This window comes from Stylophora pistillata, chromosome 5, assembly GCF_964205215.1.
Source record: "Stylophora pistillata chromosome 5, jaStyPist1.2, whole genome shotgun sequence".
Taxonomy (NCBI): domain Eukaryota; kingdom Metazoa; phylum Cnidaria; class Anthozoa; order Scleractinia; family Pocilloporidae; genus Stylophora; species Stylophora pistillata.
In genome coordinates this window covers 13,002,924-13,028,906 of record NC_142523.1, presented here as the reverse complement: position 1 = coordinate 13,028,906, position 25,983 = coordinate 13,002,924, and the positions used below count along the sequence as shown (strand labels likewise).

At 39.2% G+C, this 25,983-nt stretch overlaps 1 protein-coding gene across 1 annotated transcript in view; it reads right to left on the bottom strand.

Annotated features, from left to right (window-relative positions):
* Positions 1-13,916: 13,916 nt before the first annotated feature.
* LOC148730355 (uncharacterized) overlaps positions 13,917-25,983 on the bottom strand; it is a 15,243-nt gene continuing 3,176 nt past the window's right edge. The window contains exons 2-3 of the mRNA XM_088761779.1: positions 21,251-21,365; positions 13,917-16,114 (exon numbers count right to left, since the gene is read on the bottom strand). Of these exons, the coding sequence (XP_088617905.1) occupies positions 13,917-16,114; positions 21,251-21,365 (2,313 nt within the window). The remainder of the gene's footprint in view (positions 16,115-21,250; positions 21,366-25,983) is intronic.

Below are 25,983 nucleotides of genomic sequence, written 5' to 3'. Positions count from 1 at the left end.
AGCCGCTTCCTGCGTGCTTTACTACAGAACAGAGCACAGTCAAGGCTTCTCTATTTTTTTTAAAATAAAGAATCCGTTAAATTCCCCACGCATTACTTGCCATTTTCAAACAAACTTTATTTTCAAAGCGAACGACAGTGTCGTCAACATGCTCTATGGGCGGATTCATGCTGACGTCATTGTTTACATTTATTGCTCATTTGCATACGACTTTGCGTAAAGAAGGAAGCATGTTAGATACAAATTGACTTCAGGCAGCTAAAGAGCTAGAAAACCTCAGTACATGGTGACATTTTTAGCTCTTTGGGTGTAATATTCAAGGAGAAATAGTCCATCAAAAACTGCAAAATTTCTGGGTGGCAAAAGCACTAATGAGCTCATACATTCTATGTAAAATTTTGAGTTTTTAAACCCGTGTTGCACAAAAAGTATTCAATGCATTAGGCTCGTATTCATTGGCCGAGTAAATCGTACTTTGATCTTTCGATATTCAGAACTGATTTATTTTTAGCTCCATCAGAAACTGAATTGCTTATGCTAATGAGGCAAATATTGTAAACAAGGATTCCCCTATACTCTGACAGAGCACACTTACAATAAGCTAATCAGAATCCTTGTTAGAATGGGCAACCTAATTTGATTGGATGAACAAGACTAAAGCTGTCAAATTGTCAAATCGCCAAAATTATCACGAAGAATCGCAAATCTTACTTAATAATTCGAACACAGGAAAGTGCACTTTTTGCGTACAAAAACCAGTATCTTTAAGTAACATGATTAATGAAATCCGGCCGAATTTTGACCCATGAAATCCTGGACGTTATCAACGTGACAATGTTGCAAAAAAAGCTTGTTAAATCCTGCGGTTGGAACTTGACAAACTGCTGCGCTGTGTTGTTCTGTGAATAAAGGCTACTTAAGGCGAAATTGGCAGAAAAAAACAATGCGACTTTAGGCAATTTAAGAAACTTAAGGCGACTTGACATGAATTTTTTCTCGGTTTTTCTTAGCTTGATGCATATAAAAAATGATTCTAACCTTAAATCCGGCGGAAACGTTTTCAAACCTGAATTTTTGCGTTCTAAAAAGTACTATTTTGTAGTGAAAATTGTCTCGGGGTCTGGTACCCAGTTCACGGCCTTGGTGACGTAAGTCTGCGTACACAAAACACAAAGTTGCGGAACGTGTGGAGGTGAGAGGCGAGTCAATCATTCATTTGGGCGGGTTTCACTCTGCTGATTCTGTACATTATAGAATCACTCTTATTGTCGAACTGTCACCCATGTTTCGATGGCTGTACACAATTTGATGTCACGAAAGATAATCACGTGACGTTCTGGCCGCGTGGAAGAGGGGACAATTTCGTTCCCAGATAGCGCGTGTTTTGAACTAAAAACGGGATTTAAAGACATTTCCGCCCGGATTAATGGTTAAATTCGTTTTTGATATGCATCAAACTAAGAAAAACCGAGAAAAAAACATGCATGTGATAGGCACTTTAAGGCGACTTAAAGGCATTTTCTTTGACTGAAGTGATAAAATCAAAGTTAGCAACAGTCTCTCCACAAACCTTAAAAATATTTACAAAATCTCTTGCAATAAACACCATAGTCAATTTGATTACTTTTGTATGCTCATGAGTCACCATACTCTAAAATATCCAGATTTCAAACCAATTTAGCTAAAAATAATTAGACAGAATTACCACAAAAGTTATTGTTAAATTATAAAGTCAAAGCTAGTGAATAAATAGCCAGGACACCAGTTGAGCTTAAAATGTTTAGGCAGAATTACCACAACAGTTATTGTACGCATGTTAGACTATACAATCAAAGCTATTGAATTAATATCCAGAAAAACATCATGGGTTATCTGCCCAACATAAAACAAACCTATCAAAATTATACACAATTAAAGACACACATTTTTAATTTAAGGAAAGAGACATGATTTGCATAAAGCTATCAATACATTTTCCACATGATTAATTAAAAATAGCTTGATCATTCAATTATTTCACAAAGCGTCACAAATTTTAAAAAATTGTTATCTCGGTAAACTTGTCTCTCGTATTTTTGCTACTTGCACCGTCAATTTTGGCATGAAAGTTTGGCAACCCGAATGCCTTTCCAACAGCATCGAAAATTAGTCGGTTCTTTTCAGGGATCCAACCAATTTGTTGTTCTAGTGTCTCAGTTACACAAAACACTCCAAAAAACCATACTGGGAACCATATGCTAAGGTTTTTCTCCACTGTTTTAAACTGGCAAGTAAACCAGCCTAGTGCCAATGGCGGGATTGATAGACTAAAAGCTAGTATCCAATGTCATCGTAATACTAATTAAATTATGATCATGCCGCTGAAACTGTTGGCCCTTGCACAACCGCCCCTCAAGCAGGTCATCTTAGAATGAATTGACAAACCGGTAACTAAATCACTTTATGAACCTAATCTACCGACAGGCTAGAGAAGTGGATCGGAGGCACTACCAAATAAATCTATCCAAAAAGGCTAAACTTCTGGCCCCTGCTCAGCAGCCCTTCCTAATTTACAGCGGCTTACTGTATGATTACAAATTCAATTTATGCCCAGGACGTTTGCCATTTTAGGAAACAGTTGGCCCCTGCACAAATGCTCCTAAGTAGGCCCTACCTAATATCTTCCGGTGAACACCGATAATATACTGTGGAGCTCCGTATGGTAATGAACTATATTTGCTGAAACCATTTACCAAGTGGCCCCCGCACACATGGTTAAATAAAGCAATATATGAATGTACTATACTCAGGAGATTTACTATAAGTAAATCTAACAGGTGGTTCATACTCTAATATACCACATTCACTGTAATGCAAAGACAAACACAACACAGATACCAGTGGCCCCTGCACACCAGATCTGTGCCATTTTTGGGAAAGTCTACAATGTCTGTATGGTATCCCCCTTGCAAGCATAGGCAAACGGTACTGACTTACGCATGGAAGGCTGACAGAGAACCCATTGTGGAGGTTCGTGTATATCGCAGAAATGCATCAGATTTCCAGCGTCTAAAATCCCTGATCTGTGTGTCCGACATGCCTTTCGCTGCTTCCCAGGAAGCAGCATCGAGCCAAAAGCTACGAGTGTTACAGTGCGAATTATCCAGGTCACAAAACTGAAGATCTTCCTTTAATGCGGTCACAAAGAAAGATCGAGATATTGGGGAGGCATCTGGCCAACAGAAAAGAGTTCCTGGAAATTTTCCCCAAATAGTTATATACTCTAACACAAGATAGACCAGGCAAATTGGTCTCGCTCGATAAAGGAAAAGATCTACTGGGTCTGCAGAGTCACAATGCTTGTAGTTCCTTAACACAATCTTTAATGCGGTGACAGTACCCTCCCTCGTTTTCATGAAGGCAATTTCACTGATATTGATGATATTTTGACCACGTTGACAGCCCCGATGAGTAAGTTCATCAACCCTAGGGGCCGCAAAGAAAGCAACAGCATACATTGCCCGAGTTGCTATACGGGAATGATTTTGTGTGTTCGCAGGCCAAGATGATATTTTAGAGTATGGGTAAAGTAATGGGTAACCGAGTGTCCCTCGAAGGGCTCATTTTACTTTAACCCGCAATGCGAGTTTGATCATTTTAGATTTAGTAGGGTCAGGCAGAGAACCTAAACGATGGGGACAAGCAACCTTTATAAGGCACGTTAAGATTGTATCTCCCACAGGGTGACCTTCTTCCTATGCAAAATTCTAAAATCAAAGAAGAACATTTACGTATTTTTTTAGCAAACGAGCCTCCTGCAACACAGAGTCTAGTTCACTGCCTTCACAAAATAACGTAGTAAGAGGACCGCAGGGTTTCTCGGGTGCTATGGGAATGCTAACATCTGTACCAAGACCAATAAACAAATCTAGCTGAGTCTGACAAAGGTGCTTTTCTGGGGCAATAATTAGAAAATAATCCAACAGATGAATGATATGATCTATCATTTTTTGCTTACGATGGGTAACCCATTCAACTGCAGTGCTAAAAATTTCAAATGTCCTACATGAGCTTGCACAACCCATAGGCATACAGCGATCAAAGTAAAAGGGGGTGGGTCACGTCACTGCATACCCAAGATGTCCATAATCATCTGGTTGGATTGGTATGATACGAAAAGCATTTTGATACGAAAAGCATTTTGATACGAAGAGCATTTTGATACGAAAAGCATTTTGATACGAAAAGCCGTCAACAAATCAAAATGTAAGGGGAACCATTTTGTAAATCCAGACAAAAGAAAAGGCACAGTTGAATGGGGATACCTGGTCAATCGATTCAACAACCTCTCAAATTTCACTGGTGTTGAGAGAGGAGGATTTGGTAATGGGGGATTGGGCATGAAGGCTCTGTCTTGTTGTCTGTTTTGATTGGCCATGAGATTACAAACACACTTGCGATGTGCAGTTTAACACTTAGGACAGGAATATTTAGAGGCACAGCCTCAACAGTCAATGCCCATAGGGAATTTAAAGCAATAACCCTTGGGAACAGAACTGGATTCCGAAAGGCGGGACCTGGTAGATTTTACAGGGTGATTCAGCTTCCGAGATACTGATTGTTAGGATCGCATCCACAATTCCCAATGGATAGTACCCCATGGGAAAGCAGACGGCTGATTCTGCCGCAAATAACAAAAATTGTCGTCATAAAAGTGCCGATCATGCCCCCCGGTTTGCCAAATCTTGTACGATCTCTCTATTCTTTATGAGGGTGGGGGCCTCTGAAGGAAACCGTGGCTGGTATACACCCCCCAAAATAGATAAGAAAACTGCTCGTCCACAAATAAATATTTGGAAGCTTGTTGGATTTAACAACAGGCTCTAATACCAGTGATGGAGTAGAGCCATTGTCATTCTTTAAAATGACTTGATACTTGTTATCTAAAATAAGGTTGGTGATCAAAGCCCCACAGTCACTAAATTCATTGTTGAGACGAAGAAGATATTTGGAGAAGTTGGAATAACTGAGTAACCTGAAAGTTGTTCCTGGACTTGACTCACAACGGCTTGGATGACAGGCGTCGACAGATTCGCACCTTGAGGAGGGGCACCGAGGGCTGGCGCATCTGTGACACCATTCCCCTTGGAGGATGTGGCTGTGGGAGAAGACTGGGAGGTATGTCATCTTGTGACCTTAAAAAAGGCCAAAGGAAAACAAACATTAAATAAATCATTAAATAAAATAAAAGGAAGAGAGATGACAGTATAAAACAATCTGGCACAAAATCTATAACACCACAAGGCAGTTATAGGCATACAAGAGATGCAACAGCACAAATGGTACATGAATGGCACAGAGTAATAACACTCCCGCCGAGTAAGTATTATGACCCATGCTGACAAAGCCAGAACTGTACATCCCTTCCATACACAGCTAGGGAGATGACACCTGGCCACACAAAAGTAACAACAACTGGGCAAATCAGATAGTAATGATTGCACTGTGGCTGTCCCGGTGAGCAACACAAATAGCTGACTGATATTACGTCATGCCGATTGAAAGTACTACAACGAGCGCGTTTAAGGCTAGTAGTTGGCATCAACTATAATTTGCCTAGAGCCGCACAGTGGAATGTTTCCCTAAGGGGACTATTGAGTTCAGCCTGCTTGGTTATGCTTAATGTTTTCTTTTATACTTCTTAGGACAGGACTCCGTACAGCTTCAAAATACGATTTAAGTCTTAACGTCCGAGACAAGGTGAAGCGAGAGCAGATAGCTCGCTAACTCGTGGGTAGCTTGTATTATTCTGAGTCAAGTCGCCCGATCTCAGCTAAGGTAGTTAAAATGAAGATGGTGCTGTGAATGTTTTCAGGATCGTACTAAATTGTTTTATCTGCTCTAAGCCGCCCTGTCCGAGAAACACTACCAAAAGAAAAAACCGGCGCACAAGTCTAAGTGAAGCCTTCCAAGTGATGTTTGGATCGATCGCTATTCCTACAATCTAAATACTAACGAAAGACTAATCTTAGATGCGTACACATGGTGTTCGCCAGCAGCCATGTGATTAGCCTGTATGACTTGTTATAGCGATAAACTGCACTAAATTCAAGTAAACACAACCACTTAACTGAACGATAAAAAGGACACCCCTCTTGAAGTCCTTCTGAAAGGAGATAAGGTGGATTCTTTCTAAAAGCCCCTCGGTCCTCCGTAATATGTTTGCCTTGCAGTGAAGCTTAACTAAAAGAGGCCCGAAATCACGTGTTTGGATGTTTAAGTATCTGCCATTGTAAGTCCCGGATGTAACCAAACCGGGATAATGTCAAACGCTGCGCAGGCTGCATAAATCAATTTATTCCCTTTGGTAACAAATGTCATTTTTAGCCTGGTGGCAGTATTACAGGTTTAAAGGCATTCATTGTTACCTTACAACTGTCCATTGTCCAGACACTAACGAGTCCCGACGAAACTCTCCGAGCTGAAAGCTGTCTCTAAAGTCTCCGCCATTTAATTCTCCCAGCGGCCTTTGCGCCGCTAACTAGTTTCCATGCTTCCAAGTTAGGACCCGGAGAACACTATGGGGTTTCTCTCGCCAAGTACGTCCATTTCATTGAAGCGGTCGCCCAGTTGTACTTTCAGAGTGAATTTTTTAAAAGCTTTTTTAAGATTTTGTTTATTTGCACAGATTAATTATTACTCTGTACACTTTTCAGCAAGTTCACGTGCGTGTTGTTCTCACATGCACTTTGGTCACGGGACAAAACTTAAGTTACGCGATCAAATATTTCTGGCGGCCATGATTGCTGTAAAAGACTTTTCTTGGCTTAGAAGTGGTTAATGTACGTTTATCATCAAACTGACGAATGTGAAATGTACAAAAAGACAATCAAAGTCTCAAGATAGATAAATATTTACACCTTTAGTAGGTTCGTCGAGTTAGAAAGTTCAGATGTTTTGCGTTGGTCGAATAACATGTGGGAAATAGCTAGTACAGATTGATGGGTTTATGCTGGAGAAATGGCCCACTTTTTTTCATTCTTTAATTTACTCTGGGTAAGATAAGTGCATAAAATTTAGCTTCAGTTACGTTTAGTTGACCTTTAATAATGTTATTTATACTGCTCAAGGTATAAGTGAGTTGCAGAAATTGAGCCTTTCTCCAGAATACCTTTCTATCGTTTTATCTTGATGATCTGATACTGTAGATTTTATGTGATTCAATAATTATTATATCCTGATGATATTACACAGGGTCCACCCTTTTATCAACCTTTTCATTATGAAATACAAGACAAATTTTTTTTAAACAGATAGCTGTTTTTGAAAGAAAATGGCAGAGTATACATTATCATAACCCTACATTAGTATTGCTTTCATGTAGGAATTACCCATGCCAGCATAGGGGCTAGAAAGGTGCATGACTATTTTCACATGCAGTTTCTATATATATGGAAGCCACTGCGCACCTCACAATAACAATAATTAAACTCATAGTCCATTGTAGGGTTATCTCCCCCCTGCCAACCTGTACCCATATTTACACCTAGAAAAGGTGAGGCACTTTGAGCTTACAGTATCTTGCCCGAGAACAGAATGCAATGTTCCAACACTAGACATCAAAACTGGACTAATTTCGAGTCCGGTGCACTATCCATTCAGCCACCATGCTTCTTCCTCTCATCCTTAGGATTAAAATGGTGCGAATGGGGTCCATTGGGATAAGAATGGAACTCTTATAACATTGCGTAACCAAAAGTGACTCAATGAAACTTAAGGCAACTTAAGGTGACTTAAAGCGACTTAAGGTGACTTAAGGCGACTTTAGGCGACCTAAGGCAACTTAAGGTCCCAAAGTAGGCCTTGTTTAAAGCCCCGTATTTCCAATTTGTTTTCGACGCTTTGCGAAATCCTATTCCTCACTCTTTGACACTGATGCTAAGATGGAGCCATTTCTTGTAAAGATTCTACACCTACTACTGATGTATGGACTAAAAGCGTTCCGATCCATTCTCGTAAATGGTTAGCCATAGCAGCAGATCCCGAAAAAGGGTAAGAGATGTAGCTGATATATTTCAAAATTGTAAGCATTTATGAGTGTTAAAGATCGTACTCCTGACGCTCTAAAATCCATGGTAGTTTATCAATTTTCTTGTGCGGGATGTAATTCCCGTTATATTTGCGAAACTAGTCGCCACTTCTCTGCTAGGATAAAGGAGCACACGGAAAGCGATAAATACTCATATCTCTAAGCATTTCAACGCATCTCCTTCTTGTAAGACTGAACAAATACTCCCTTTCTTGCTTTAGTATTCTGGATTCTGCTAACAACTCAACTGATTTAAAACTCAAAGAAGCTTTTTATAAAAACAAGGTCAAACCTGAACTTAACAAACACTTACAGCATTATAACAGCTTTCTAACGTTTTGGTTCACACCTTTGATGTTTGGTGTCACGTTCTAATTAGCACCCGCTTTTGAATTACATCATACTGTAAATATTTTATTCATGTACTTGACTGTTGTACAATTACTCACGTTCTGTTACTCATTGATTGAAGATGGCATAAGCATGTCTCTCAAAAAAGTTGTCTATTCCTTACAATATTTATAAGAATGTCGAGGAGTTTACTTTTATTGTTAATGGATCGAATTTTTTTTTGCTCGCGTTTCTGTAAGCTATCCCCTGCGAACTACGCCTTGCTACCTTGTTACAAGATAAACCGCCATTTTTCAACAGTCACTACGTCTTTTGCTCAATAGCAATATTAGTGCCCTCCAGATTATTAGAATTTTCTGAATCACTCTCTCAGCCTCGCTGCACAGTTGTGAATATCTCCCCAAACTGCCTTGAAATGAATTCATCTATTTTTATCCTTGATTAGTAAGTGATGAGTAACAGTTTTATTAATAGAAGGAGACACTAGAGAGCACTGTTATGCGCTGTAAAAGTACCTAATGAAAATAAATTTATGGAGTAAAATTATCACTATATATATTAAAAGATCAAAATTGAACTTCCACAGAATAAAAAAGATAAAAACCTTAACTAGGAATTAAAAAGAATGAAGAAAAAAATCAAACTTGCAAATAACTCCCGTATAAAACCATGCCAGAGTTCTATCTCACTATTTTCAAGACCTTAATTGTTCCCCCTGACTTGTTTTTTCATGGATGCTAGCAAGTATCGATTGGAATAACAAGTAACGCGGCAATTAAAAACTGGTTATGGAGAAGTTTTAAAGTGAGTGCCCGACTAACTTTATTTTTCACTAAAGAGAAAAAGAACACGGAAGACATCTTAAGAGCGACTTTCTGTAAATACCACGGTAGGTGTGCAAGATGGAAAAATCGAAATCTCCCAAACTTTGTTTAAAGTTAAAAAGTTGTAAATTTCATGCAAGCACCGTTGATGTTTTCAGTTCTTAAAACTTGCCGTTTGAGTTGCCCCAGAATTTTATTTTATAAATTAAAAGGAAAAGGATAGTTCTTTTTCTGGAATAGCATTTGCACAAGCCATGTAGCAGGAAGGGTTTTTTTGTCGTTGAAAAATTGCAAAATTGATAGTCGCGATGAAACTGTTTTGGAGGGTAATTTTGAAAAATCATTAGTAATTCACATTGAAATCTTTTCAAATAACAATAACGTTTTCATATAAAGGAAGGGTCATAAAATCATCTTATATCGCAATAGTCATGGTATTTGATTCCGTTTCTATTCACCACGCGAGGATGCGAAGCACATTTTCGGTGGTTTAGGGGCCTCTCGGAGGTGAAAATTCATAAAAATGATTTTTTCGGAAAATATCAATCACAAGAAACTGAATCTTGTATTTTCTAACATAGTTTCATAAGGGCTTTAATATGACAAAGTTTGGGATATTTCGATTTTTCCCTCTTGCACACCTATCAGTGGTATTTACCGGAAAGTCGCTCTTAAAACTCTCGATCGAGTTCTTTAAGCATCAATATCATTTTGATACATGGGTCCTTTGCTAAATTGCTCACTTAACTTTTCTACTCTGGTTTAAGATGTAATAGGTATGTTACACTTTTAGCAGAATATCTTGGAACATCCTACTACTGACTTAAGTTTTCTTTGCATACCCAAGACCCTGTAGGCGAGCGCGTATACCAATAAAAATTCAAGTGACCCGTGGGATATTGCATGATAACTGCGACGAAAGTGTGAAAAAAGTCTTCAGAATAACTGAATACAACTGAAAAGCTGTTTACGGTGGTAAAGGGAATATATGTTTCACCAAAAACTTTGTAGGAAGTGTTCCACCAGAGGGTTTGCAAAGTCCAACGAACTTCTTCATAAAAGAAATCTGTCAAAAAGATTATAAGGAAGATGGAACCCACTATGGAACAATGTTCGACAAAGAATCTGGAATTCCGGTGTACTCAGCTTGCACTCTTAGTATTACAAAAGATAAGTTAGATTTAAAGACATAAATGCTTCCATGTAGTATCGGATTACTTCCCGTCTTCGACGTCTTCGGCAAAGAACATTCGACCTACTAGTACAAATGACTGAATAGTCCACTTTCATTTTCACAATGAAGCTCTGAGAAAATGGGTGAGAATTTAAAAGGAAAGCAGGGATAAAAAATCAATCTGTGGTCGTTAGATATACAAGGCTAGCTTATTGTATTGGTTTCCTGATCGAACACGGTGCTAACTTCTAAATGTGCTTCCAATTACGCAGTTAACCACAAGGTACCTAATTAAATCATGTCGTGACATAAATGCCAGTGTTGCGATTTTCACAAAGAACAGCATGGTTTTTCCGAGCAGAAATGAAAAGCCCTAAACTAATTTTTATATCTTTCAAAACAAAACTATTTCCATTTATCATGATCGTAACCTAGACCGATTATGAGATAATTGAAATTTGCTACGAAATGCAATATTTGACTTGTCAAATATTGGTGATTTTCAAAAGCGTTCCGTGAGCTCCAAATTAAATGAAATGGTTCCATTTTAGGCTCAAACCATACCTCTATCCTTCCTTTACAAATTTATAAAACTGGTACCAGCTTGCATTCTTTTGCATTTTTCATGAGCAAAGTTTATTTTCCTCTACTCAGGCACTCATTTCCGCCATTTTACCGATACCGACGATCGTTTCAGTTTTCGTGAATTTGCTAGGATAAAGGAGCAAGTCTGTAGAAAAAAAAACTTTACCATGTTTCCATGTTCACTACAAAATATGAAGATTTTCAATTTTTCGACTATGTGCCACATTTTTTGATTTTCACTCGGTCGATTCAAAAAGTCGCCCTAAAGTGTTTTATTCTTTTGATTTACGGAACTTGTCGCGAGGAATTGTATACCCAGGTCCATTATTATTTCCCCTCAATGACAGACATGTAACGTCAGGTCTTCCGACCACGACGATACATAATTCTTCATCTTGACAATTTACGGAGTCACTTTCTTGGCTGTTGCACACTAAAAGACTGATTGAAAACCAAAGGGAATTACATGTAATTTAAGGTGGCTCTATAAAATTTTTTCGGCGCGCGTGGGTACGAATGGCGCAACCGAGTGACCATTTGAAAAATGAGGAAAAAAAATCATAACAAACACGGCGGCGAAACTTTTATCGCGAGGCGCGTTCCACTTACCGCCATCCTATTTCACCGAAAAACGCCTAGAAATGTGTTTAAGCTTGGACTTCTTTCGTCTTCTCCTGACTTGTTTAAACTGAGGAATCAATTCGCAGTATTTATGGTAGTTATCAACTAGAACGTGCGAAAAAAGCGAAACGTGAGCATGCGCATTACCGTAACTTGAAGAATTTCTGATTTGATGACGTCACGAAAAACAATGGTCTTAGAATGATCCAAAAGAGCCTATCCTTGGGTTTCACCCACGTGACCAATACCTTAGCAACGGTTAATATCCGCCATCTTGGTGTCCCTCGAGCGTAAACAAACCGTATCTAACGAAGAGTTCATGTGAGAAAGAAGGGATGGTTTTATGCATTATTGTTGGCTGTTCGAGCAAAAGTGGAAAGCGTAAAGACTAAGGATTTTTTCTTATAATAATTTAATAATTTTATTATCTCTATAGCGCAAAATTCATTATATATATGATCTAATGCGCTATACCTAAGATCATCACAAATCAAGGGGAAGAACAGGAGGAACTAGAAGTTGTTGTATGGTTCGAGGCTTGCGGCTGTTGTAGATCCTCGATTTTTTGGTCGAGCTTTTCTTTGAGCTTCTTAGCCGATGAGAAATCGATGTTTTTAGCCCTCGCATACGGCACTTCATTGACCTATGTCGGCAAAATCCATGAGCATTATTTTTACCTGAGTGCAAGTAAGCTTGGGGTGTCACGAAAACTCACACCCCGAAAACTCAGACCTCAGACCTCAGACCCCGAAAACTCAGACTCCTCGAAAATTCAGGAGATAAACTCGACTCATGATCACTCCTGGTAATCCCGCGTGTATTTTGACCTTTTGGGTCTTGATCCAACTGAAGCAGCAAAAGCAAGGCCGCAAGTTGCACGTTTCGCAAAATCGTCCGATGGTTGAGTATTAAAACATTTTAGAGTGACACAAGACTTCATTTAGCTTAGATTTACCTCCATTTTTCCCGTTAATTTTGAACTTTTCATTCACAGTTAACGGGATCAAATGCGCTCGCTCCAACATCAAAGTATTAAAATGTGGCGTGATTTTGACGAGCCGAAAGGGACGTTTGTTTACCTTTTTGTACTTCGTTGCACAGATCCTTGTTGTCGCTCTGTTAAAATTCTTAAATATTTCGCGATAATAATGGATACAAACAGAGACTCGGCCCACCAGTCCCAAAACGAAGACAATTTTGCGACCCTTGGGCAAGAGTTCTTAAATGAGGCAGAAAGAGAAAAACAACGCGAAAGAAGACTCGGCATCAGCGCCGTCACGATTCGCTTCACTGAAGAAACACTCTTGATATTGTTTTCCGTCTTTCGCGTCGGATTTGTTGCATTGTTCCACCGGTTATATTATAAAAAAAATTGGTTCATGCTTTATGCTATGCACTATCGAATTATGGAGCACTTCGAAAGCTTGGAGAACACTTCGAGCATAGTTAGTAGAGGAGACTGGTTAGGAAACGCGGCAAACTTCAGTCGGATAGGTTATTGTTCGATTTTATCGAGGTCACGTGACAATGACCCTGCACACATAAATCCAAAATGGCGCCGCGGGCTTGTTTCGACAGTCACGTAGCGTTTAAGTTTTTGGATTTTCTTCGTGATCGAGCGACATCTTACCTTCAAAATATAGCTAAAAACATTAATCAAGTCAGTGGACATAATGCCAGGTGAAAATTTTTCAGTATTTGGCTGTGGAACGTGTAGGAGAAGTAAAGGAATTGGAATCTGGAAGCTACTGGCGCCGCGAAACGCAGAATACAAGAATTGGCGAGAAGACTGGCTGAAAATAAATAAGTTACTCTATGTTAGATACTTTAACCATATAGCCTTTATACTCATTTTGTCTATACAATAATCAATAATGAGTAATATTTAATATGTTGCAGGTTGTAGCTACCAAATTAATCTTTGTAATAAATTACTTATTGACAAATTGTGGCAGGCTCTTAATTCTAACTATATCTGCCTTTCTTGTTCTTTGCTGGCTCTACAAATTTCCTTTCGTAGTGTTTCTGTCTTCATTTGTTTACATTGAATTTTGTGTTTCTGTGTAACATCTTTGGCCAGTAAAAAACACCGTACAGTAACATATAGTGAAGTGAAGTGAAAACCTTTATTAATTTATAAGGCTCAGGGTAGCCCCTTCAGACGCAAAAAGCTGTCTGTTATCAATGGGAGCCCTGAGCAACAACATTAAAACATTACACTAAAACAGGAAATAATATAAATAGAGAACTATTTACAAGTAAAAGATTAAAAGATGTATAACACGAAATATCATTAAGATAGTTCGTTAAAAAGAGTGCAACCATAATAATAGAAGGATCTTTTTGCAATCTCAGTTCTCACAGCAGGCGGATGTAAGAGGTTGCTTTGTCTAGTAGCACGCGCATGGATTGTATTATTACGTTTAAAATATTGTTTAAAATACTGGGGACATTGACCTTGCAGGCATTTCTTAACGAGTTTAAAGACAGATTTACGTCGGCGCTCCTCCAACGTGGGCCATTTCAGAACGTCCATTGCCTGCTTGCTGCGCACAGCTTTAGCCACTATCCTAGCAGCCCGGTTTTGGAGGGCTTCAAGGTCTTGTTTACGACCTTCCCCGCAACAGCCCCACACACATACACAGTACTCTAAAGTAGGCCTAATTAGACTACAATACACTACATTTGCACTCTCTCTAGAAAGGCTTCTACGAAGCCTGCCGAGCATTCCTATGCGTTTTCCCGCCTTCGAAATTAGGTGCTTTATTTGCTCATTCCAGCTAAGGCGGTCATCAAAAACTATACCTAGATAAGTAAAATGAAAAACTCGCTTAATTATATTGTTATTTAAAATAATAGAAAAGGAGTTAACAGCAGATAGTCTAGGGGCGGTTCCGAAAAGCATAGCTTCAGTTTTTGTTACATTTACAAACAGACTATTAAAAGAAAGCCAGTCATCAATTTTAGACAGTTCAGCATTCAGCTTGTCTTGAATTACAGAGGCTTGAGAGGATGAACAGTATAGAACAGTGTCATCGGCGCACATCAGAATATTGCAATCGGACACTACTTCCTGTAAATCATTAATGTGTAGAATAAACAATAGTGGCCCGAGAATAGAACCCTGAGGCACTCCAGTAGAGACGGCTTCTGAAGTAGAAGTCACCCCTTGAAACTCTACAACTTGGGTGCGGTTCGACAGGTAATCCGTAAACCAGCCATGCTCTTTATCCAAAATCCCCAAATTGGAAAGCTTGTCCAGAAGTACCGCATGATTCACAGTGTCAAAAGCTTTGCGAAGGTCAATAAACACAGCACCAGTTAATTGACCTTGATCCATGTTCCTTCGAATATTATCAGAAAAACTAAGAGCAGCGAATTCTGTCGAGTGATACTTCCGAAACCCGCACTGATAAGGGCTCAAAATCTTGTTTTGCTGGAGATATTGGTAGAGTTGGATATGTACAGCCCGTTCTAAAACCTTAGATAAAACAGGTAAAATGGAAATCGAGCGATAATTGTCCATCTCATCAGCCTTTCCTTTCTTAAAAAGTGGAATGACCCGTGCGGATTTCCAATCACTAGGAACTTGGGCAGTACGCAACGAGGTGTTGATAATAAACGCCACAGGCTTAGCTACAATGTCCGCAGAATCTTTTAACAGGCGAGCCGGTATGCGGTCCAAACCCACGGCCTTCCCAGATTTCAGGCTACGTAGTTGAGACATAACAAACTCCCCAGAGATCTCAAGAAAATTAAACGGCGGATACTGACAGGCAGGAGTAACGGAATAACGTTGTTTATGACCACAAGTTTTCCGTAAGGTGGCCATCAATTTGCTTGCTGCAGATGCGAAAAACTTGTTAAATGCGTTGGCAATGCAATGTTTGTCAGAAGAGATAGCGCCGTCTACTTTGATGTTCGGAGAAGTAGCTTTCTTTTCACCCGGTAGGATTTTCTTCATCGTCTTCCAAAACAATCTGTAATCGCCACCACTTTCCTCGATGAGCCGTTTATTGTAAGACGCTTTCGCTGACCTTATTTCATTTGTCACACGATTGCGAAAATGGCGGTAGTTTGCCCAATCTTCTGAGGCATTACTCTTGATTGCTTTTTTGTGAGAATAATTACGCTGGTGCATAGTCACCTTTATGCTCTTGTTTAGCCAGGGACAATTGTCAATGCCGCGCACGCGGCGCTGCGTCAGTGGTGCATGACGATCAGCAATCGTGACAAATTTTTGCTTAAAGTCATGCCAGAGATCATTAACAATGGCAGGTCCATCGGGACCAGGAGCAGAGTTCCAGGTAACACCCTTCAGGTCTTTGCGAAAAGCGTCAACATTGAAATGCGCATAATTTCGGAAGGTCTTGACTTGGGAAGGTGCTCTTTTCCAGTTTAATTTACGCACACGATGAACCAGTTCATGGTCACTTAAATGAGTGGAAACTACCCCCGACTCACACACATTTTGCGGGCAACTGACAGCGACTAAATCAATAAGTGACTTAGAGTTTTTAGTAATCCTTGTGGGTTGGTCGATTAGCTGCTTGATATTTAAACTCCTGAATAGCGATTTAAGTTGTTTACAATCGGAGTCATTTCGGTGACTAGACATAAAACAACAGTTGAAGTCACCAAAAAGGAGCATCTCTTTGCTCCTTTTTGGTGAATGAATAATGCTGTCCAAAACATCTTTTGCAATGCTGTTATCTACCACTATGTCTGAGTCCAACAACATGGTGTTATATGCTTAGACCAATTGAACATCACAAGCTGATTTGGATTCTATCTTAACATTGTCAATCTTCAGCTGGAGACTTCCTGAGGTCAGAATCCTAAAATTATGTTCTATTCTCTTAAAAACTGTTTGAGCTTGTTTAGAAATAACCCAAAGTCCACCTCGGTTTAAAGATGAAATTAGTTTTTGACTCCCTGCAACATGCAAATCTTCTGCTTTGCCAGCTTTCAGTATTGAAGCTGTTTGTTCAGTATGTGCTGTGGGATTATATACATTGTTCACCTTGCTATAAAGCTTGTGCAGTACATATCCTCCAATATATTGTAACCCTGCCATTTCTCTATTACAGAGTTTATTAGGGATATTGGGATTTGGTGATTCATCTTTCTGTTTGCTGTGAGCTATCAAACAATCAGCCACTTTGGTACTAAGCAATGTTGCCGCATTACTTGACAACCCCACAAAAATCTTTGTTGAATTGAGGCCTATTCTTGAATAGTACTTCGAGTAGAATTGTTCTGCATTTTCAGTTTTAACCAAACGCATATACATGGATTCTTCTTCTGAGAAGTTCATTTTTTCTTCATCCCAGGCAATCGTATATCTTCGTAGCTCTTCTTTTACGCTTTGAGGGTAGATTTTCTTTCAATTTTTTTATCTCGTGCTTTCATTGATAACGCTTCGAAGTCTTTAGCAGTGAATTTGGCTTCTTGAGTCGGTTGATTTCACCGCGCTTGTTCCTCCTTATGCTTTATTGTCTTGTCTTTTTAATCCAGCCTTAGTCTTACATTTCTTTTGGCACAACTCGCAAACAATTCCCTCTTCATATTGAACCGAAAAATCGAAAGACTTTCAGTAAAAAAAAAAATATTGTTCTACTACGACCGATGCCATTGCTAAGGGCATCAATAACTACAAAGTTTTTGGGCGAAAATAACGTTTTAAAGGCTTCTGAAAGACGTACAGAGTCAGCTGCTTCGACAAAGTGCTCTTGTAATTCTTCCTCGTTTTCCAAAGTTTCCAATATGGCATCAAAATCGTCGCCGAAGAAAAATAAGTCGTTCATGTCCTCCATGTTGTTTTGGTTCTGTGCAGGGTCATTGGTCACGTGACGTTCAAGCGAAGCTCAGAGGACAGACAATAGGCCGGCTCTTTGAAGTTTGCCGCGTTTCCTAACCAGTCCCCTCTACGAACTATGCTTCGAGGGACCTGAGTTTTCGGTGTCTGAGTTTTCGTGACACCCAGCGAGCTTGCCATGAATTCTAGTAGTTGCCTCAAACATAAATAAAACACTTGCGATATGTCAGCATGACTCAGCCAGTCCAGCTTTGCATCCCAAGCAATGGGCTGAAAAAATAGTCCCATCGTTTTCGGAAATGACCCAAATGTTCACTAAAGGATCATTCATATGCTGTGAATGCCAAACTCGTGCTCTCACGGCATACTTGCCGGCGATTACTTTGCCTACAACTGAGGTTACAAATCCCGACACCATTTGATTAAACGCCTCTAGACTCTTGAACGCCTTGAACTGCTTCTTGGTGGAGAAGCTGGTCTCAAGAACGAGGTAACTCAGCAAGTCCGACGCTTCCACAGGAGGCAAGCATTTTGGACTGAACTTCTCGGCTGGTATGCTTGCAGGGTCAACCCCAATGACCGAGATCTTTTGCAAACACCTTTCCTTCCAACTCTCTAAGCTTTCGGCATACTCAGAGAGCACTGGGATACCTCAAGATGAATGCCGGATACTTTTATCGCTTTTTTCTGTCTGGATATTCATGTAGTTGGCGAAATAATACGGCGATAAGAGAGAGGGCTTCACTATAGAAATCGACTAATTATTCATAAATTTGACACCCGAGGGACACCAACATGGCGGACACTAACTTCAGCAAAGCTTGTGACGTCACCTGAAACCCAACCATTGAGCACGTTTAAGACGGGGAATTTTTTTTGGAAAATTGACACATGGATAGGATTTTTCTTTTTTCTAGCTCTTATAAAAAATCAACAAATTTTATATATAAGTAAATGTAATACGCGTAGAAGTCTAAAAACACCGTCTAGATATCAGGTAAGTAAAAAAAGCAAGCCAAGTATTTCTATCAGTAGTTGCCATAGCAACAACAGTCAGATTCTGAAAGAGTCTTCCATACATAGTCTAAGGCTGTAAGTTTTTATTACTGACCCTCTACCGAGTGCTGTGTGATAAACATTGCCAAGGGAGAAATTATTTATGCATATATAATATCCAAGCCTTGTGAAATACTATATAGAGCCACCTAAATAAGATTGCGGATGAAAATACAAAAAGATTGGAAATATCTCGGCAGTCCATTTTGGTCGTGTTGGATAATAGAATAACATCGTTTACGATATATACATCGCAACTACACTCCATCTCATAAAATCTATTGACCTTAAAGTGCTACTGAAACGTAATTTTCATATCCGAGATTTTTGCAAAATAATAGAGTTTGAACGTTATTTGCAAACGTTGTGTACTTTTTTGGGCCAACGCATAGCCGAAAGTACATTTTTAACCATTCGACGTTGACCGGCTGAGATCAAAATTGGCGGCCATCTTGGCGCGGCCAAAACAGCTCTGTGACGTCACTGGTTGTGTACTTCTGTGAAAGAAGGGTAAAAGTATGGAGTGTGGTTTGCATGTTGGGAGGCCGAAAAAGAGGATTTCGGGCAAAATGCTATCCTACTCTTATTCATCGGCGGCCACATCGGCATCTTGGCTATCTGCGAGAGGTTCGCCTGGATAGGGAGCAAAATTCTCGACTGATACCGAGAACGAATCTCTACCAGTCTATTTAGTTAATGGGCAGCTGACGAGATCCATAAGATTAGGATCGAAACCGCGGTCTTGCCTGACCATCTACAGAAAATGTCGAAAGACATTATAACGGCAGATGGGCTACTAAACGCCCCGGGCCAAAGCAATGCCATTCAGAGAATGAAGAAAACATGGAAGCCTCATACGACACCGCCACTCAAGATGATCTACTCGGCAAGTATGAGGATAACGAACAAATCCCTCTGTACCAAATGCCTAGCAGAACATGCCCAGAACCCCTACAATATAGGGCGAGGGCCAAAATAAGAGCGGACGAGGATTTCAAAAATGAGATAAAGCAAATCCTTAACAACGCGGAACAAGAAACAGTAAAGGCGATCATGTGCTTCTATGAACGTGAAATCGGTCGTTTTCATACCGAAATAAAGAAAAGAAAACGAGCCAAAGCGGCTGGAACACTGAACACTAAGAACTGTAGAACGATCGAATCAGCGCGCATGGCGCAAGCTGAAAGCAATCAAGACAACTTAACGATCGAGACAGTCAAAAAAATAGCTGTACATCTACAAAGGCGAACGATTCGAAAAAGACTCAATCCCTGATGTGCGTACTCAGTGCCACACATAAAGCAAATTCTCATGAAAAACTGGCATTTAATAGAAACACAACCACTACTGAGCGAACTATACAAATATCCGCCGCTCGTATCTTACAAAAGAGGGCGGTCGCTCAAAGACATACTCGTGAGGGCTAAACTTGGAATAGGCTACTCTAAACACACGCTTGGGAGTCGTGTAGGCCTGTCAACCCCATTTTACGACACCATCTTCCTCTTTGCTACTGGAGACAACTTTGCTTCGTTCAGAAGAAGATTCACTTGACAAAACTTCAATATCTGCCATCTCCTTCGCCCACGAATACAAACAAACAGTGAGTGAAATAAACCACGCTATCGGAGTGAACACAATCAGTGACGTCATCAATCCATTTCGCTCGGCACCAGGGCCCGGACATGGTTTTGTGTAAAATTTTTGATTTGAACGGTTAAAAAAAATATCTTTTGCTTCTTTTTGGCCAAAGCAAATTATCTCATGATGATAAGCATATTCAAAACTACAGGTTAGAACAAATATTTCAGATACGAAAATTTCGTTTCAGTAGCACTTTAATGGAGAGAAAAAAGGAAATAATTTAAAATTAAATCATATCAATTTTATATCCATTAACATAATTTTGAGAACGAGCCGTCCTTTTCCGGTTTGTACAAAATCGAATTAGTTAGGTACCGGTTGCTCAGTGAAGGACGCCAGTGGTAGGGTGAGGGGTTTACCGGAGAATTTCGGTTGTGTCACGGTAAAATTTCCGTCATTCCCCATATCACTGTCTCATATTCTTATCTCCCCCCCCCCCCTTAATAGTAGCCAGTTATATATAATCCCCCCTGCATTATAACTCCTTTGACGACGACTGATACCCCTTTATTTCCCTTCAAAATCATGCAATCCTCCTCGCCCCCCTCCCCCCACCTAACTAGGCCACAAATAAAAACATGATAATCACTAGTCCCTTATCTCCCATTAGAATTATCAAATGATTTCTAACAATGACTCATGTAGCCATGGAGGTGACTTGCAACTTAAGGAATTTAAGAAAAAACAAACTTTAACATGGGACTCAAATATTGTGTGAGTTTGATGGGATTACGATGGCTACAAACCTGTGCTGGACGAGTACATCCTCCTTGAAAGTTATATGGTCATAACACGACTCAAACCAGTGTTACGTTGTTTTTGTCTTAAAGCTTTAAAATAAAAAGTATTAACTAGCAGGAAGGAAGTGCAGGATTGAGTCATAAGACCATAACGAAAGAGTCCAAACAATAAAATCAAGTTTAAGTTTTTTAAAAAAGTCATTGTAATGGGATTTTTTTTATCATATTGTTTTGTGAAGGTGCTTTTTTATACGGAGAACCCGGAGAAAGTACGGGGATAAAGGATCCATTTAGAAGAAAACTCTTTTGGATCTTAGAGACCATATTAACATAACAGAAGGCGTAACTAATATTCCAGGGTACAAATACCTGCGTCTTCGCCACCGATGATACAGACCAAGCAGATAACAAGGCAAAGAACACCAGCAAGCTTCATGGTCTGTTTTCTCTTCTTACTGCAAGCAGTTTCTTCTTCTCGACTTTCCTATGAAAGAAGAAAAAGAGAAGCAGTTTGTGTTTTTTCAGAAAAGAATGCCATAAATCTATATTCTTATAACATACGGATCATTGATTTAATTACATTGTCTATTAGGTGGGGCATTTTAAACCGTGAGGGTCCTTTCGGGTCTCAAGCAACTTTCAGCTCATTAACTTTTGATTTTGCGTGGGGGGGGGGGGGGGGTATTGCCCAAGGGTCTACCCTAACCAAAATTTGTCAATTTAGCGCCTGAAGGCTACATTTCCAACAGTTTTACAGCTCAGTTAATTATAACCTCATTGAGACCCTCTTGCCAATTTTCAATAGCTTGAAATTTTATTGTAAACAATTTTTGCTTGTATTTTCCGCTCATCATTTGTAGATAGTGCATGGCCGGATATTGCCTAAGGGTCTCAGTGGGTGATGAATTTTACAGTTAGCGGTTAAAATTTTACCATATTACAGCTGTAAGGCCAAATCAACTGCCAAAAATTTGAATTAAAAAAATTAAGATTACGATGTGTTGAGATTTTTGTTGTTTACAGATTTTGCGTATCAATGAAAATGAAACTCATGACCTTTTATTCCAACACCTGTAGGTGAAAATGATATCTCCATGAAAATGATATCCCCATGGTATAGTTACTTATATTCTCAGAAAAAAACTATGCAGACATCTGATAAATGGGCTTCGAGAGTCACGAGGAAAAATATAAATACTCACCCGGATTGCTTAACTGAAAGAGAAAGAGTGTGAACCAGAAAAGCTGCTACCTATCGAACACCTTAAAATCGCATGTGCAGCAGACCCATGTGGCAATTGTTCTGCTTCTGGCGTACCAGAGGTTCTTTGAAAAAAACAGCGTGTACGTGTTATGAGCATGCCAGAGTGATAATGTAACTTGGAAAGAAAAAACTAAGGAGAAGGGTAGAAATCACAAGAAAGCATGAAATCTTATCACAAGTGTTTCAAATATCAATGGAAAGCTAAACTAACTATACTTTGAACGTTTATGAAAACGTTAGCAGTGATCTGCTGTAGTACCAGAAGCGTTAAAAAGTACCTGTTAAAAGAACCAGAAACGTCTTAAAATAACTTCAGACATGCCGTAATAGATATTAGACATTTGGGGAGAAAACTGAGAGGCGTTGCTAACAAATTGCCTTGGAATTTCCTCTTGGCCCAGCTTTCATGTTCTTTGTTTAAAATGGTATTTAGGCTTCTCTGTTTGCAAAGTTCCTGTAGTGAAAGCTGTTTTAAACAAAAATTTCTCTTAGTTATCCTACTGTTGGTGTACACTGTGGATATCAAACCGTTAATTTTAACACAATGGCCGTAATATGAACACAAGACAAATAAGTTCCGGCTGCACACACCAGAAATGAGTGCTTCGAGCGGGGATGCTTCGCCACAACTTTTAAACCCTTACTATTTCACATATGTTACGTGCACGAATGACCAACAAATGTCCGCTAACAAAGCATATATGAAAATAGACTCCCGAGTACAATATATGGCACGCAACAAAAATGTAACAACAAGCAGTTACCCATTTTAACTGTTATTTAATTAGTTTTACACTGCCTAATTTACTTAAGTTAGAGATTAAGTTAAGCAGTTCATAAAGCAGGCTTAAAATCGTTCATGCCGTATAAGTGTTCTTCGTCTTGATCAAATTCCAATTCCAACATCCGCCGACTGAAGACCACAGCGTTTGGCTTTCTTGATTCATGACTTTCTTTCCGTGTACACAAACTCTTCCGGAGGACTTCATAGTGAACTTTGCATTCTTTATCTTCTTCCCTTCTCGGCTATCGTCTTTTTCTTCTCTTTCTTATCTCCGGATATCGCAAGGTCAAAAGGTCATAGCCTCGTCATATCATAGCTTCCAAAAGTTCAGTCAGTAAGCCACGAGGGTAAGCCCTCGGGCAAATCTCTTTTGCACTTCTCACAAGCCAGCTTTTATATATTTACTTTAGTTATCTAGAATGTTCTATTACTATTTATAGCGTATTACAAGTTGTACTATTTTTGGAAACTGCTGAGTCACATGAAAGAAGTCTCTGGAATATTACAGATTATAGATAAATCTAGAAAAGTCTGGGATTGCGTGACAGATTCAGTAAAAATAATTCGATCCTCGTAACACATACCATTTTGACCAAGAACGGAACCCCACTCAGATATGAAGTTTAAAAAAACTGCATTACTTTTTAGCCTTGAGTAGTGCGATTTACTTAATAACTCTATCGACTTGAACAAGCTATTTCAACCTTTTAAAAGATATATATCTGATGAAGGCATTAACCTCTGTATCCTACCAAACACCTAATGATGGTTTATTTGTCTGTTCTTGACATTCGCGCCCTTAAAAAGGTGCCTTCCTTCCGATTGGCGCTTCTTTATAGAAGCCGATATCTTCCATGTCTGTTTAAATTCGTGTGGTATGACGTTTTCTCCTAGCTCTCATTCCTGCTGCGTGCAACCTGCAACCTGAACGTATTTGCCTCGAGTCGATATGACGGCCCTCGTCTCTGAACTTTGAGGCCTAAGCCTGACGCTGCCAAGCAAAAGAAAAATACATGAAGGATAATCTAATGGAGTTAACCGATAGGCATGAAGAGTTTACATATTTTAAGCGATAGCCATAAAAAAATTCTAGCTGCGACACAGTTAAAATCGTCAGATTCCTCACCCTCAGGCGATATTTTGTCCCAAGATCAGACCAAAGTTCTTCACTCTGTCCTAATATCTTCACAAAATCCCATCAAACGATTACGAAATATGAGAAGTTATAACGAAGAATGAAAAAAATAAACGGCATAAATTAACTCATTAAAAAAAACTCTGTTTTTATTTAATTTATCCGAAGTGTAACACGTGTGGCACTGACAAGTAAGCCTCGATATTGATGAATTTGTTAATAACTCGTCAAGTTCCTCCATCTGAAAAACAATTCAAAGTAGTTCCTCGAATAGGTTATAGAAGACTATGAGTAACAGAAAACTACATCTTACAGATGCCTGGAATGTTCTTAATCTGAAATTCATCAATAATAACCAAGAAGATTTCACAACGTCTCGTAATCATGGCAGAGTGGTTTGCATTGTTAAAACTTACAGCCTAAGGGTGGAAGCCATCATTTAAACCACTTTGAGATCTCTTGAAAAGCTAAGTGGGAAATTAACTATAAACACTTAAAGTTTTCTAAATGCCTCTAAAGACCCTTTGAAAACTTTCATTAAGGATGCCATAATGATGTCTCTTGGGTGCCGTTTCCCGTTTTGCTTTAATCTTGTAAGAAACACTGGAAAGATCACAAGAATGTTCAATTACAGGGTTGCGCGAAAGCTGAGATTAACGAAGCTGCCTTTCAATTTCTGTAAACGTTAATTAATAGGCGGGATTTTAAGGATATTACTGTAGTTCATAGCAGTTTATATTTAGGAAACAAAGAGATGTTACTCACACTTACTAAAATATTTGGCAGGCCAAGAACTCTTCAAAATCAATGGCTATAAATATGTTAAATTTTAGACTACTTCCTATTTTCCCATTAAGGTCAAAAGATTTTTAGAGATGAAGGGTGATGGCGAGGTATCGTAAACGATGTTATTCTGTTACATAACACGACCAAAATACTGCCTAGATATATCCAATCGTTTTTGTACTTCCATCCCCGGAAATCTTATTAAATTACATCTAATGCCTCTTTGTTTTTCCCTTTTTTTTATTTAGGATGCAACAGCCAAGAAAGTAACTTCGCAAATTGTCAAGAAGGGCTGTTATGTGTGGCTAAGGTCGTGGGCAATAGGCCTTACGTTGCGTGTATTAATCTGAATAATAGCGGAAATAATGGTGGACCTGGGTATACTATTTCTCGCGATTAGTCCCGTAAATCAAAGGAATAAAACAATAAAATGCTTCAAGAAGTAAAGAATTAAAGTGTTTGAAAAGTACATGAAATTTCAATTGTCATTGACTTAACCCAGCGATGAAATGCCGAACTTGCACATTTGGGTGAAATTTGGCCTTCTTCACAGTAATCCCCGGCTCATAATTTCAAACTGTGCGAAGATAAAACTTTATTGAAGCATTCTAGATATCTGTTTTAATAAAGAAAGAAGTTAGGGAAAATTTCTCAATACCCTGGCTTATTGTGGCTTGACCCTTTTAACGCATCTGGAAAAAAGCAGCGAGGAGGTGTATTAACCGGCAAAATACGACACAGCGAGTCCTAATCCCGTTCGGTCTTGCTCTCTGCGAATGAACTACTTAATTTTTTTTTTCAATTGTTATTTCTGGACAAATAAATAGTCGCCCTATATTCGTTTTTCTATTGTCGGTGCAATTTCTTATCATCAAAGTTATTACATTTTAACGTCCTTAGTCTCGTGACGGTGGAAGGTTTGTAATGTTATTTTGCCTATTGGAGCAGATTCCGTTCCGACTCCTGGAAAGAGTCTAACAGGAGTTGCCACAATGGCGTGATAAAGAAAATCTTGCAATAAAGTACTTTCCAGACAAGTAACGACTATTTGCCTTGTCAACGTCCGCTGCGGTTTGTAAGTTGTTCTCAATCACTGCAAAATTCTCCACCTGACTTTTTGGTAGCACACAGTA